This window comes from Plecotus auritus (assembly GCF_963455305.1).
Source record: "Plecotus auritus genome assembly, chromosome: 2".
Taxonomy (NCBI): domain Eukaryota; kingdom Metazoa; phylum Chordata; class Mammalia; order Chiroptera; family Vespertilionidae; genus Plecotus; species Plecotus auritus.
Genome location: NC_137771.1, coordinates 138,355,956 through 138,371,573, shown reverse-complemented (window position 1 = coordinate 138,371,573; position 15,618 = coordinate 138,355,956). Strand labels below are relative to the sequence as shown.

The window sequence follows — 15,618 nt, the reverse complement described above, 5'->3', positions numbered from 1 at the left end:
CCACGATGTTGCATAAGTTAAGATTTTCTTCTTTTTTACAGCCACATTGTATTCCATTGTATAAATGTACTATAGCTTTTTCATCTAGTTATCTACTGATGGGCATTCGGGCCATTTTCAGATTTTGGCTATTGTAAATAATGCTCATAACTGATTCTTTTATAACTGTCTTATGTTACCATGTAATTGATGGTAAATGACATTCTCTTTATTCACTATCTAGAATATCTAGAACAGAGAGCTGTTTTACTAATGGGTAAATAAGTCTCTGTGGAATCCTGAGCCCAAAGCAAAAGAGAAGTTTTAATTTGGTAGATCAATGGCCTGTGAGGCAGTAAACAGGAAACTACATGGGAGACAACCATATCTTTTCAAGATTTTCTGACCCCTGGGTATTGGGACAGGCTACATTTGGTTTGGGTTATATCTTCATTCTCTCGATGGAAGGAATGCTCTCATGCAGAGTCATACATCCCATTTTTAATCCTATCTAATGAAAGAGTAATATGCAAATTGACCGTACCTCTGCTACACCTGCAAGCCACGCCTACCAGCCAATCAGGAGGGAATATGCAAATAAACCCAACCAAGATGGCTGCAGCCACAGAGAGCAGGAGGGAGGCTTGGGTTTCCCTGGCAATGGAGGAAGCCAAGCTTTCTGCCTGCCCTTGCCGGCCCAGGCCTCCACTCAATGCTACAAAGTTTCAATTATAGAAGATAAATAAAGCCCAACAGAAATGGCGGCAGCCACAGAGCTGGAGAGAGCAGGAGGCTAGGGTTGCCCGCAGCGATGGAGGAAGCCAAGCTTCTGCTGCCCTGGCCTGCTTTGGCCTCCGCTTAAGGCTACAAAGTTTCAATTATAGAAGATACATAAATCCCAACAGAAATGGCTGCAGCCACTGAGCGAGCAGAAGGCTTGGCTCCACTCCAGGCTACAAAGTTTCAATTGTAGAAGATAAATAAATCCCAGATCCCAGGGCCTCTGCTTGGGTTGCCAGGGGGTGTGGCCGGCCTGCAAATCACCACAGGCCCCTCGCCCAGGCCGCCCTACACCCCAAGGGAACCCCCACCCTAATCTGGGACACCCTTCAGGGCAAACCAGCTGGCCCCCACCCATGCACCAGGCCTCTATCTTATCTAATAAAAGAGTAATATGCAGATTGACCATCACTCCAACACACAAGATGGCTGCCCCCATGTGGTCAAAGATCCTGCCCCCATGTGGACACAAGATGGCCACCACAAGATGGCCAGCAGGGGAGGGCAGTTGGGAGGAACCAGGCCTGCAAGGGAGGGCAGTTGTGGACAATCAGGCCAGCAGGGGAGGGCAGTTGGGAGGGACCAGGCCTAAAGGGAGGGCAGTTGGGGGCGATCAAGCCTGCTAGGGAGGGCAGTTAGGGATGACCCGGCCGGCAGAGGAGGGAAGTTGGGGGTGACCGAGTCTGCAGGGAAGGGCAGTTGGGGGGGACCCAGGCCTGCAGGGTACAGCAGTTGGGGGGTACCAGGCCTGCAGGGGAGGGCAGTTAGGGGTGACCAGGCTTGCAGGAGAAGGCAATTAGGGGCAAACTGGCTGGCAGGGGAGTGGTTAGGGGGTGATCAGGCTGGCAGGCAGAAGCGGTTAGGGACAATCAGGAAGGCAAGCAGGCGAGCAGTTGGGAGCCAGCAGTCCTGGATTGTGAAAGGGATGTCCGACTGCCCGTTTAGGCCCGATCCCAGTGAGATCGGGCCTAAACAGGCAGTCGGACATCCCTCAAGGGGTCCCAGATTGGAGAGGGTGCAGGCTGGGCTGAGGGACACCCCCCACAATGCACGAATTTTGTGCACCGGGCCTCTAGTGTAGATATAATAGTCATATCACAATTCCTGTTCTGTGGGCTCTGGTGCACACTTGGTAAACTTTCAAGAAGCACCAACAACTCTTTTCTTCCCTGGCTGCTTGAATATTGGCCTCCATCATGAACAACACAGTAACTATCTGGATCAGGAAGTTCATGACCAACAGTCTATTTCAGTGGGAACAAATGATCACTGACATCCTTTACCCTTAGCAGGCAACCTAAGACAGAAAATTCGTGAAAAACTGGCCAAAATGTGTAAGACCACACCACATGTCATCTTTGTATTTGCATTCAGAACCCATTTTAGTGGTGGCAAGACCACTCACTGGCTTTCGCATGATTTGATTCCTTGGATTATGCAAAGAAAAATGAACCCAAATATAGACTTGCAAGACATGACCAGTATGATAGGAAGAAGACCTCAAGACAACAGCAAAAGGAACACAAGAACAGAATGAAAAAAATCAAGGGTACTACAAAGGACAATGTTGGTGCTGACAAAAAGTGAGCTGGAGACTGGACAACAGAAAGAGTAAAGATTCTTAAGTGACTTTATCTGTAGTGTCTGTGCAGATTTTTCATGAGAGGATTAATAAACTAAAAACTTTTTTTTAAAAAGCACCAACAAAAAGGACTGACCACACACCAAATGCCCTACCATCTACTATTTCCTGCAGCCCCTGTTATTATACACTGATGTGTGGGTGTGAGGAGAGGAGGTCATTACTAGATAGCACTGGGAGATCCCACTTCTTTTTCTCTCTCTCAAATTCCCCTATTTAATTGCATTCAGTTCATCAAATATTGTTTGGCCCATCTCTCATTCTGGTTTGCCTAAGTTCTTGATACAGGTCTTCGTCCTTTCTATCATTCATAAGGAATTTTTTCCTTATTTCATATTATTTTTCTCATTTCATTGGGAATCTAGAAAATGTCATTAAACTAATGGTGTCTGGAGGCCTAATATATGAATTCAATCACAAGCCTATGGAAAATTCACCAATGAACAGATTAAATATAGTAATAGTGAAGTAAGTGCATCATATTAGAAATGTGTCTTCTTCTTGTGTAGAGGTAAAAAAAAAAAAAAAATTATTGGAAACCAAGGGGTAAAAAAGCAACCTGTTAGAAGCCAGTGAGTGGAATATCTGGCTCTAAGATTGAAGTTTCTTCTGGGAATAAGCCAGAGGAAAATTATAGTCAGTGGATAAGACTTAAAGACTTCTACTTGAACAGCTCAAGTTTTAGATCAGAAATCAATGGAAGGCCCTAGCCGGTTTGGCTCAGTGGACAGAGTGTCGGCCTGCGGACCAAAGCGTCCCAGGTTCAGTTCCAGTCAAGGGTATGTACCTTGGTTGCAGGCTCTTTCCCAGCCTGGGCCCTGATAAGGGCTTGGACAGGAGGCAACCAATCAATGTGTTTCTCTCACATCTGTGTTTCTCTGTCTTTCCCTTTCTCTTCCACTTTCCCTAAAAATCAATGGAAAAATAGCCTCAGGTGAGGATTAACAAATAAATAAATAAAAATAACATGAATTTTTTATTTTAAAAAAAGAAGTCAACAGAAGAACAGAAGAAGCTTATAATTAAGGGATAGGTTTTGGTTTTATTGTGAAAACAGGTAAGTCTAAATAGTATGACATCAGAGGCCACATCCTTCACCAGATAGGCTATACGGCCTGCCTTAAACATTAAGTCAGATGTTTTGCTAAGAATGATGCCAAGCTGATGATACTATGCAGTACTGTCCTCATTTTACAAATGAAGAAACAGACACAGAAACTACCTAAGATGACAGAGCATGAATAGCAAAGTTAGTATACTTTATAGTTGGAATATGGGGATGGGCAATGGAGGGTGGATATAGAAGGAATAATTAACTAAAAGAGTATCAGTTGCCCTAACCGGTTTGGCTCAGTGGATAGAGCGTCGGCCTGCAGACTGAAACGTCCCAGGTTCGATTCCGGTCAAGGGCATGTACCTTGGTTGCGGGCACATCCCCAGTAGGGGGTGTGCAGGAGGCAGCTGATCGATGTTTCTCTCTCATCGATGTTTCTAACTCTATCCCTCTCCCTTCCTCTCTGTAAAAAATCAATAAAAAATATATATTTTTTTTTTCATTTTTTTTTAATATATTTTATTGATATTTCACAGAGAGGAAGGGAGAGGGATAGAGAGCTAGAAACATCGATGAGAGAGAAACATCGATCAGCTGCCTCCTGCACACCTCCTACTGGGGATGTGCCCGCAACCAAGGTACATGCCCTTGACCGGAATCGAACCTGGGACCCTTCAGTCCGCAGGCCGACGCTCTATCCACTGAGCCAAATCGGTTTCGGCTAAAATATATATTTTTTAAAAAAAGAATATCAGTCCATTGCTGACTCAGTGTGATCCAGGTACCAGCACTATAGGTATTACCTCTGAGCTTGTTAGAAATGCAGACTCTCAGGACCCACCCCAGAACTACTGAGTCATAATCTGCATTTTAACAAGACCCCCAGGTACATGGTAGAGGAGAAAGAGCATGATCTTAAGCTGGTATGAATCTGTATGAAAGAAAAACAGAAGGAAACCACTTGGGGAAATAGTTTACACTAGCAGTATAAAATTTTTTTAAATTTCGAAAGATGACACTTGGATGGCTATTGGATTATCAAAAGTCAGTCAAAAACTTTGGAGAATCCACAAAGCTTAGTAAATGCAAGATTTTAGGGCAGGGGTGGGAAATCGTTTCCTGCCAATGGCCATTTGGATATTTATAATGTCATTCGCAGGCTATATACAATTAGCAACTTAAAAATTAGCCTATATTTGGTCAAACAATTAACTCACCCCTAATGCCTGGGCAGGGCCAGAACAATTGGATTTCTTGGGCCTTATATAGCCCACGAGCCAAACACTACACACCCCGGTTTTAAGGGGATGTACTGCATGTTGGCCTTCCTGGGGCTCTAAGAGCAAAGGCCTGGGAAGCACCAGCAGCAACAGCTGAGTTCAGAAAATGGATGACGATTATCTAGGTAAAGCTAAAATGGGAACAAAAAGTGAAGTGTCTCCTAGGAGGTGGAGTTAAAAAAAGGCTGAAGAAAAGGGGAAGAGGCCACAGCAACACAATATAGAAATGATAGAGAAATTGTAAAAAACAACAAAAAGGAGAAAGGGTGGTGGGCTTTAGAATTTGAGTAGGAGATACAAAATCCATAAACTCTCCCTTGAGGAAATAACTATCTTGATAACTGAATAGAAACCCTGCTCACAAGAAAAAAAAAAGTATATCCCCTCAAAATGTTATGATTTCATACCTCTAAAACAGAAGTCTCTCATCTACTCTATAGACACTTCATTGGTTTCCATAGTCAATATACAGACCACATCTCCATGAGGGATTCTTTGACAAAACATTTAAAACTGAAATTTCTTCCCCAATACCACTATGCCAGCATTCCCAATCTCCCTGGCCGTCATTTTTCTCTAAGCCATTTTAAAATACTCTTAATTGACAAGTTTGGTTTATTGTCTACAGGGTGGTGGCAATAGGCTCTGGTATAGCAAATGTAGGATTGGAATCCTATCTACAGACTACTTACGAATTCCACACTAGAATTAAATACCACAATAACAAGGTATTTCTGTTTTTGCTTACTACTGTTTATCCCCGAGCTTCATACCTAGACATAGTGGGAACTCAATAAATATTTGCTGAGTAAAAGTTTAAGACTGGATTCCCAAGAACACAAGTGTCAAAGGAAAAACTGAATGGAAAAAAATCAATGTTTTAAATATTTGAATATAGGCTCTAATTAAAATGTAAGCTCCATAACAACAGGTATTTTTACCTCTTTTGCTGAATATAAGAATGGATAAAGTAAAATGTTCAATGTAATGTTTCTAATTTCACTGATTTTAACATGCATTTTTCATATTTGTACAAATCTAAAATCAGAATGTTGTATATTCAATGATATCTTAAAATCCATGTCAACCTGGTAATGGTCGTGATATAGTTGTCATTCTGCTTTAATGGACATTCAAAGACAGCATGTACACTTGCAAAAGGGAATATTGGTGACTCAAAATAAAATCTGAGTACTTTATTAACTCTTGGGAACCAAAGATGTGGGATGGCTGTAGAGTAATTAATCCAACTTAACAACACCTCTGAAGCAGGAGTCAAAAATTGGCTAAACAGGACCATAAAGCCAGCTTAAGCTTTTTAAAGCCAAGTACCAATGACTTACTAGTTATTTTATTATTTTAGGAAATGCTACATCATCAACACTTTTCATGTCACTGAAGACAAAATGGCATAGAAAAACAGACATCGATGACTGAGCAGAAAAGCATATCTAGACTCAGATTCTGAATGTGAAGATATTTTAGATATGTCTTAGCCAATTAAGTTTGCTTATAATTTTCATGTTTTGTGTATACACCAGAGTAATTGATCATAAAAAATCTATGCAACCTGAAAGCTTGCTTTCAATAAATATAAAATAAAAGTTCTGGGTGAAATACAGTCTCGTTTGATTCTTCTGTTACTCTCCTTCCTAAAGGTGGATAGGAATACTCAACCTTTGTTGTTAACACCACGGGAATAAATGTAAGATACTTTGTCTGAACACTTTACCCCTAGGGGGAGCTCATAGCACATCTTCCTTTATTCCACCCCAGGGAAGTGCAGATGAGATAATGCTAAGGACACATTAGTGAGCTACAGTGCTAGGTTATTTCTTCCTAAATAAATGGTAAAAAGATCAAATGTTCTTGCCATCTACAGGAAAGTTCTTGTGTATTTTTTTACTCTCTTCTCCCAAAGAGAATGCAAAAAACATCTGCCTCCTATCTTGGGGAGACTATTGAGAAAATAGATGAGAAAATCAGGGTATAGACAAGGGGAAACGTGGCATGGGACAGACTGCCTGAGTCCAGCTAAGGGTAGCTCTTTATGGAGCTTTGAAACCAAAGCCTGCAGCAATAAAAAATGAGTATGTGTCCAGAATGTACTTAAGAATCTACAGGGTAGTGGCAATAGGCTCTGGTATAGCAAATGTAGGATTGGAATCCTATCTACAGACTACTTACAAATACAGCTAGTATAACAGGATCTTAAGCACTGCCACCTTAGTAAATTTAAAAACTTACAAGCGGTAAGTAACCAATATACTACTTTTAGGTTGAGAATAAAGGCCTGTTTTACATATAGACAAAATAGGAAATAGTAAATTGTTTTACCTGGAATGATCCAAGAATATCCTTTAAGGGCTCTTCATAAAACTCATCTCTTCCAAAGAAAAGCAGCAACTCAAAGAAACTCCTAGGAAGAATAAATGAATGATAACTTTCATTGCTTCTTTGACTTTTGCCCCAATTTAAAAATATCTCAAGAGAGAACAGCTATGTAATCAGATATCTAGTTTTAAAATAGTTGGTTTTTAAACATTATATAGGTCATTTAGGATTCATTTTAGGTTTTCAGTAAAATTTTAATAGAAGTATCTTCAAGGAAAATACAAAGAAATACACTTAAATTCTAGAACTACAGAATGAACTCATGCCTACTAGTGTTCACACTGCAAAAAATGCAACAGGATACCAGGTGGTAAAATGTAGCTATACATTGTGAAGATTATCTAAAATGGGCACATATTCCTAGTACAATGGGCAGCAGAAAAAATTCAGAAGTTAATTTTTTTCAGAAGGATATAAGGGATGGATAGAAATAAAAATATATTAGCAAGTCACCATGAATCTCTCAACCAACATTTATATTATAGCAATATCACCAATTATGTATCTAATTAATGACACATGGACCCTCAAACTCCAGGCTTCTCTTATCATTATCCTACCCATGACAGATTGTCCAAAATCCTCATTTTCAAATAAATTATTTAGAAAATATTGTTAGTAAATAGTTTATGTGCCTTTAATAATTCATTAGCTCATGCAGGAAGAAATATGACTTATTTCCTAATCATGAGCATGGAAAACTATAAAATTACTTAGCAATCCTAAATGACAAATCCCACAAACTTTCTTTTAATATATTTTTATTGATTTTGGAGAGGAAGGGAGAGGGAGAGATAGAAACATCAATGATGAGAATCATTGATCAGCTACCTCCTGCGCGGCGCCTACTGGGTATTGAGCCCACAACCCAGGCATGTGCCCTGACCAGGAATCAAACCGTGACCTCCAGGTTCATAGGTCGACACTCAACCACTAAGCCAGGCCAGCTGGGCACTCCCATAAAATTTTTACATTTTGTCATGGCCTTCATTTTGAAGTCTATTTTGTCAGATATGAGTATTGCTACCCCAGCTTTTTTTCTTTTCCATTTGGATGGAAATTTTTTTCCATCCTTTCATTCTCATCCTGTGTGAGTCTTTTGTTCTGAGGTGGGTCCCTTGTAGACAGCATATAATTGGGTCATGTTTTTGTATGCATTCAGCTACCCTTGTCTTTTGATTAGAGCATATAATCCATTTACATGTACAGTTATTATTGTAAGGTATTTATTTGCCATTTTAATTCTGTATGCCTATTTCTCTCTTTCTTTATTCTTCTCATTACAGCAGTCCCTTTAGCATTTATTGCAGTGCTGGTCTGGTGATGATAAACTCCTTTAGCCTTTTTTTCTTGGGAAGCTCTTTATTTTAACATCTATTTTGAATTGCTAGATATAGTAATCTTGGTTTCAGGTTCTTGCTTTTCATTACCTTGAATACTTCATGCCATTCCCTTCTGGCCTGTAGAATTTCTGATGAGAAATCAGATGATAGGCTTATGGGAGCTCCTTTGTAGGTAACAAATTGCTTTTCTCTTGCTGCCTTTAAGATTCTCTTTGTCTTTAATTTTTGGCATTTTAATTATGATGTGTCTGGGCATGGGCCTGTTCGGGTTCTTCTTGCTTGGTACTCTCTGTGCCTCCTGAACTTGTGTGACTTTTTCCTTCACCCGATTAGGAAAGTTTTCTGCATTATTTCTTCAAACACGTTCTCCATTCCTTGCTCACTTTCTTCCCCTTATGGCACACCTATTATGTAAATATTTTTATGTTTCATATTGTCCCATAGTTCCCTTAAGCTGTCCTCCTGTTTTTTTAATTGTTTTTCTTTTTTGTCTTCTGGTTGATTTGTTTTATTTTACCCCATCATCTATTTAATTCACTGATCTGATCCTTGGCTTCTCCTAATCTGCTCTGTATTTTTTCCACTGTGTTCTTTATTAGTGCTATGTCATTCTTCATAAGATACTATATCTTTTCTCATGCTGTTGAGCATCTTTGCCATCATTATTCTGAACTCTATGTCTGTTAAACTTCTCCATTATCTCCATTTCATTTATCTCTTTTTTTCTGGAGAATTCTCTTGATATTTCATTTCAGGCTTGTTTTTTTGTCTCCCCATCTTGGCAGCCTGTTTGGATTTGTGCCTGTGTATTAAGTAGATCTGCTATGAGTCCCCATCTCTCATGCAGGACAATGTCAGATGCTGTTTGTGACTGTTTGGAGCTATGAGCAATCCAAAGCTTGTGGCTCTCTCTGCTGTGGTTGGGTGCCTTTGAAAAGGACCAAAATGTGCACCAGGGACTGCTTTTCCCAGTCTCTGGCCCAGAAGGAGATCAGGCAAAAAAACAAAACCTTTAAATTTTACATCATGTAAAAGATACATAAAGCTGTATTTTTATAAACAGTTTGCTTTTATCAAAATTAATCACTAATAAAGATCGAAATTTTAAAATGCAAACATAACTATGAGACTGTCTCGTTTTAAAAATTATAAGACTTAAGCATTACACAATAAATACAATGACCATTCAAAATATAGCATAGCAACTATTATACCCTATTAACAGATATTTTTATAAATCTGACTACTTAAAAATTTTAAATGCCAACAGACCAAAAAGTGTAAAAGCAGTCAAAAGCAAAATGATACACTGAGAAAGAATTTTTGCTGATTTACTTAATTAAAAAGCATACACAAGTAATTTTTTGAGAAGTCAACAACCAGTAGAAAACTAAGAGGGTAGAAGGACTAACTTCATGGAAAACAAATGCAGGTAGATTTTTTCAAATATGAAAAGATGTTCTAATTTACTCATAATTAAATAAGTAAAATTTTATAAAGATGAAATACCATTTTTCCTTCAAATTTATGAAAATGTTGATATATTCTATCATGGCTCTGTTATTTTGGTGGAGGGATAATAAATGGTACTACCTCTTTTAAGGGCAACACAGAAATAGTCATCAAAATTTTAAATGCACATATATCACTTGATTTTGCAACTCTACTTGTAGAAATTAATCCTCCAAATATATATACATAAGCTCAAAGATATACATATAAGAATATACACCTACAGATGGTTTGTAGTAGCAAAAGACTGAAAATATTTTAAATGTCTACCTCAGGGGACTGGGTAAATTAATTATAATACACTTATACAATAAAATATAATGCAAATATTAATGAAATATATTAGTGAGAAGATACTTATATCTACATGAAGAGATAAGGAAAAAATTCAAGATATACTGCTAAGCAAAGATGCAGAAATTCATTACATTATCATTTGTATAAAGGGAGGGAGGGAGCAAAGGGCACATGTACATCCAGGGCATATTGTCACACCATCTAGAGAATATGCAACAAATTTATAAAAGAAGTTGCCTCTACATAAGAGAAACTAGAAGTCAGGGATAAAAAGGAGAATTATGTTTCAATAATAACCCTTTGCAATTATTTATTTTACTATCAGTAAGTATGAAAAGAAAAAACCATTACTGTGTCTCTGGAATCTTCTACATCCCTTTTAACAAAGCATTACATTCACATCTATCTCATCTTTAAACTTCTAATAGGCCTTCCTAATTCCAGTCTTGCTATTCCACCCTGACCTAAAACCTGTCTGTCACTGTTATCTTCCTAAAATAATGATCTGACTACTTTCAGACTTTACAAACTACTGTTCGGATTGTACATCTAAAGCAAAGACCTTTAGTTGACACACTTGTTTTGTTTGGATAAAATGTTATTTTAAAATATATTAGTCAGTGGCAAATATTTAAAAACTGTGATATTTCAGATTAAATATAGATTTATTTTAGCTCTTGAAAAACAAGAATCCCTGTAACACAGGGCTTGCATCTCTCCATGGCAAATAAGCTGAGTGGCTACAGGGAATGAACCCCTCCTTTCCAGTTTGCCAATCTTCATCCACCTCTCCAGCACGGTGCCTGTTTGATTTATTTATTACTTATATTGCTTTCCAATTCTGTTTAGGTATATAAGACCACTGATCTAAAGCAGAAAATTCAAATTGCTTATCATGACATGAAACCTTTATGTCTGATCCAAAACTGCTCTTACACACATAGCTTTTACCACAAATTCCATGCTCTTCTATTACAGCAAACTTTTCATTCCCTAAAACACCCATGATCTTAAGGTCTTTGGATATGTTGCTTCCTTAAAACCTATTTATATACTTTCACCTAAGAACTTGGCCTAAAATTCCCTTCCTTCTCTCTAAACAAATAAATGGTTGATTCTCCTGCACCAAAATTTGCATATATCTCTATTATAACATGTTGAAACATGGAGGTGTTAAATTTGCACTAATTATTATATTTTGAATTAAAGAAGGGAGAAGTATTAGTAGAAATGTGCTGTGATAATAAATTTAGAGATCAGTATGCAGACCAACATGACTTTGTAGTGTCAAACAAAATATGCAGAATTATGTCTGCATATATGAACATGAAAGGGCAGCCAACATTTTTTTTCCAAAAGAGAAGTCTGTGCATGCCCTACTGTCAACTCTCTCAATAACAAGGCCCAACTCCATGATAATTGTATTAAAATGAAAAAAGAACATGTAAAATAAGTAAAGAGTAAACAAAGACAAAACAACATGGTCTAGCCAGCTCTGCCTTAGGGTATAAGATTCAGGTAAGTCAGTAAGTATTTAAGCAGCAATGAGATCCCTAAGGGGGAAAATATCTAGATTATATGTAGAAGTAGAAACTTTATATTTCATATCTGTTGTTTTTCCTATGACTACTAATGTAAAGGTTCAACTAAATGTTTAGAAATCAAGTTGTCTAGCCCTCATGGAAGAACACGCTACAAGGTGAGAGTAAATGAGTCCAAAATAGAACAAAGTAGGATCCAAAAACATACATAACAGTCTAGAGCTGGGCTGGCACACTACTGCCTACAGGCCAAATGTGGCCAAAAAAAGGCTTGTTTCTGTATAATGCAAGAGGTAAGAACAGTTAGCCATATCTAAATTATTTTTAAAAATCAGGAGAATATTTGGTGACAAGTAAAAATTACATGAAATTCAGATATCATTATCAATAAACAAGGTATTATTGGAACACAACCTCGTCCATCTATTTACATATTAACTATGGCTGCTTTCATACCACAATGACAGAATTGAGCAGTGTAAAACAGAGACCTTATGGACTAAGCCTGAAATATCTGGCCCTTTTGCTCATCTATAGTCGAGCCACACTGGGTATGAACCTCAGCTCCACTACTACTTTGATATGTAACTAGGCAAGTCACTGTGCCTCAGTTTCTTTCTTGTAAAGCATTTAGAACAATCACTGGCAGTGCCATAGGTGTTTGCTAATGATAATATAATACTACTATTTTTATTATTAATACTGCCACCCAAGTTCCCTTCAGCAATCTAAGGAAACACAAGATCTTCATAGATTTATTATTCTCAGCTGTGCATGTCAATTTCATTGAAATAGAAGGTATTAATTTTTCTTCATTTAAATTATGAAGATTTTTAAGATATCTGACTAAATTCATCAAAAAGTTTCTTTCCAAAAAATGTATTATCAGTTTTTCATGTTGAAGTTTCTTTCCAAAAAATGTTATCAGTTTTTCATGTTTAAGATATGTTTGTATAATATAATATATATTTAATGTATAATATGTAATTGTTTATATATTAATCAATGTATAATTAATCTTAATCCAAACTATGTGTTATCTACAGTTCACTTATCTAATTTATTCAAAATAGAATCACCTAAACAAAATGATCAATATATAAATTATTTTTAGTGGGATAATTGTAGACGGTATACCTTCTAAATTTAAAAAAATACCACATATAATAATCCATCCATATATTCTTATTAGCTCTGAAAGTTTATATAACTGGAGTACCACTAGAGTCGCTTTTTATGAAACAAACTATTCTGTCATTGGGATGCCAGGAAGTCAGACTATATTTCCCCATATATTACAAATAGTAATACAATACACAGACACAAAAGTAGTTATAATCAGAATTACTATTCTCTTTTGGGTCTCTGTAGCATATAAGTAATTTTCACACTGAAATACACTAATGTGGATTTGTGCATATATATACCATGAGTAAATTCCTCTAAATTATGACACTTAGCTATTTAAATACAAGAAACCCACTTACTGAGAGTGCAGTATACTGGTAGAGAAAAAGAAATGGATACAAGCAAGAGCTAGAGACACAGGCAATGGAATGTACAAGTCTAACATGGAAAGAGAAAATGTGGCAAAGAGAAAAACTGGGTAGGAATTTTTAAAACTGATGAAAGATACTAATCCTCAGATCCAGAAAGCCCAAGAAATCTCAATAAGGATTAATAAAAATGAATCTGCACCTCGGTAATCACAGTAAACAATAAAATACAAATATCAGAGCAATATATAAAACAACCAGAAAAAAATATAGACTGTTTACAAAGAAACAGGAAATTAAATTAGCAAGACGGGTCTAAAAAATACATAGGCTACAAAATTTGACAGGATGAAGCTATAATAATAAGTAATCTGGGCTTTAAAATAATATATAGCAGAAAAACATGACATAAATAGCATTTAAGTTGGAATGAGAAGTTTCAGTATTAGTGTTCCAGTGTCCTTAAACTAGAAGAAGGTGAAAAGCATATAAAGTAAACACTTCAATGAGTTAAGCACTAAATTCTCCTTCACTAATTTATAAGTTTACATAGAGTAAAAGTGCCTTTAATTTTTTCTGGAAGTACACAAGCTGGATATCTAGGAAAACCAAGAATCAGCAAGAGTAATGAAAAAGGAACTAGCCAATATTAAAACATTTTATAAAACCTCTATAATTGAATCTAAGAATTGTATTGGCATATGGACAAACAGCTTAATAAAATCATATAGAAAAATCCAAAAATAAACCAACTGATGTAAAAAAAGTGAGTATATGACAAAAACAGTGTTTCAAATCAATAGGGGGAAAGCTGACTTCTTCATACTGAATAGCCAAATGTTAAAAGACAGAATTGATTCACTCCAGCTTCCAAACATAAGAAAAAATTCAAATGGATCAAAAATTTAAACATAAAAAGTTAAACAATTTAAATATCCGAAAAAAATCCCATGTAACCTGGTTATAGAGAACACTTTCCCTTTCTCTCTCTCTCTTTTTTTATAGATTTCAAGAGAGGAAGGGAGAAGGAGAGAGATAGAAACATCAATGATGAGAGAGAATCATTGATCAGCTGCTTCCTACACACCCCCCAATGGGGATCAAGCCTACAACCAGGGCACATGCCCTTGACCGGAATCAAACCCAAGACCCTTCACTCCGCAGGCCAACGCTCTATCCACTGAGCCAATCCAGCTAGAGCTAGGGAACACTTTCTTAACTATGATTCTAAATTCAGGAGCAATAAAGGAATATTGATAACATTTAATTACATTTTTTAAAATATATTTTTATTGTTTATGGTATTACAGATATCTCCCATTTTCCACCCACTTTACTCTCCTCTTCCCAGTTCCTACTCTCCCTCCCCCCAGGTCTAAAATATAAACAAAGCAAAAGATAGATGAAAAAATATACATTTGCAATTTACATTACTAGAAGGGGTTAAAAATATACCTAATACATGAAAAGCTCATAAAAATGAGAATAAAAACTCGAACTGACAAAAAATGGGTTTGAGATACACACACAGGCAGTTCATGTAAAATGAAATAAAAATGGTCTTTAGTATGCAAAAAAAAATGTTCAATTTCACTCACAATAAGAAAAATACTAATTAAAATTACTTTGAGGTACTATTTCTCTTCTTTAAATTAGCAAAAAATCAAAAGTCTGACAATACAAAATTGTGGTGAGGTTAGAGGTAAATAAGACCTCATTTTGTGGGTAAGAATGCAAAATGGTACAAGCTGTACAGAGGGAACTTCGGGACTACTTAGCAAAATTACCTATTTATTCATCCTTGACACAGATTCCAGGAAACTTCCCCAAAATCTATTGACAAAAATACAACAAAAAAGTTTGCAAAAGGAAATTAATCATAGCATATTCATGCTATGAAGAAGAATGGAAGCAATCCAAATACCTATAATTTCAAGACATACTGAATAAACTCTGGTACATCTACAAAATAAAATACTATGAGTTATAAACAGGAATTTGGACTATGTCTATATAACTATGGAATGATCTCCAAGATATATGTACTATTAAATGAAAAAAGCAGAGTAATGTATGTATCTCATTAATCTAAAAAAGGGCATTGGGTATGGATGTGCCCGCAACCAAAAATATATACAAGCTTTGAATAATTATAAAAGCAGTGTTTATTAAAATATATTTCATGTTCAAAATGTAATAGAATCAGGTGTTAAGTGTGTATACATTTTTGGGGGACACCCTGTATATGTTAGCTGGATCTTGCTTTTCCATCCAACCAATTTCTGTCTTTTAATAGGTTT

The 15,618-nt window shown here is 36.7% G+C and overlaps 1 protein-coding gene across 2 annotated transcripts in view; it reads right to left on the bottom strand.

The window, feature by feature from the left end:
* Positions 1-15,618, bottom strand: part of ZNF654 (zinc finger protein 654) — a 113,471-nt gene that overhangs the window by 41,383 nt on the left and 56,470 nt on the right. For both annotated transcript variants that reach the window (XM_080654965.1, XM_080654966.1), the window contains exon 3: positions 7,073-7,154. In XM_080654965.1, coding sequence (XP_080511091.1) covers positions 7,073-7,154 — 82 coding nt within the window. The remainder of the gene's footprint in view (positions 1-7,072; positions 7,155-15,618) is intronic.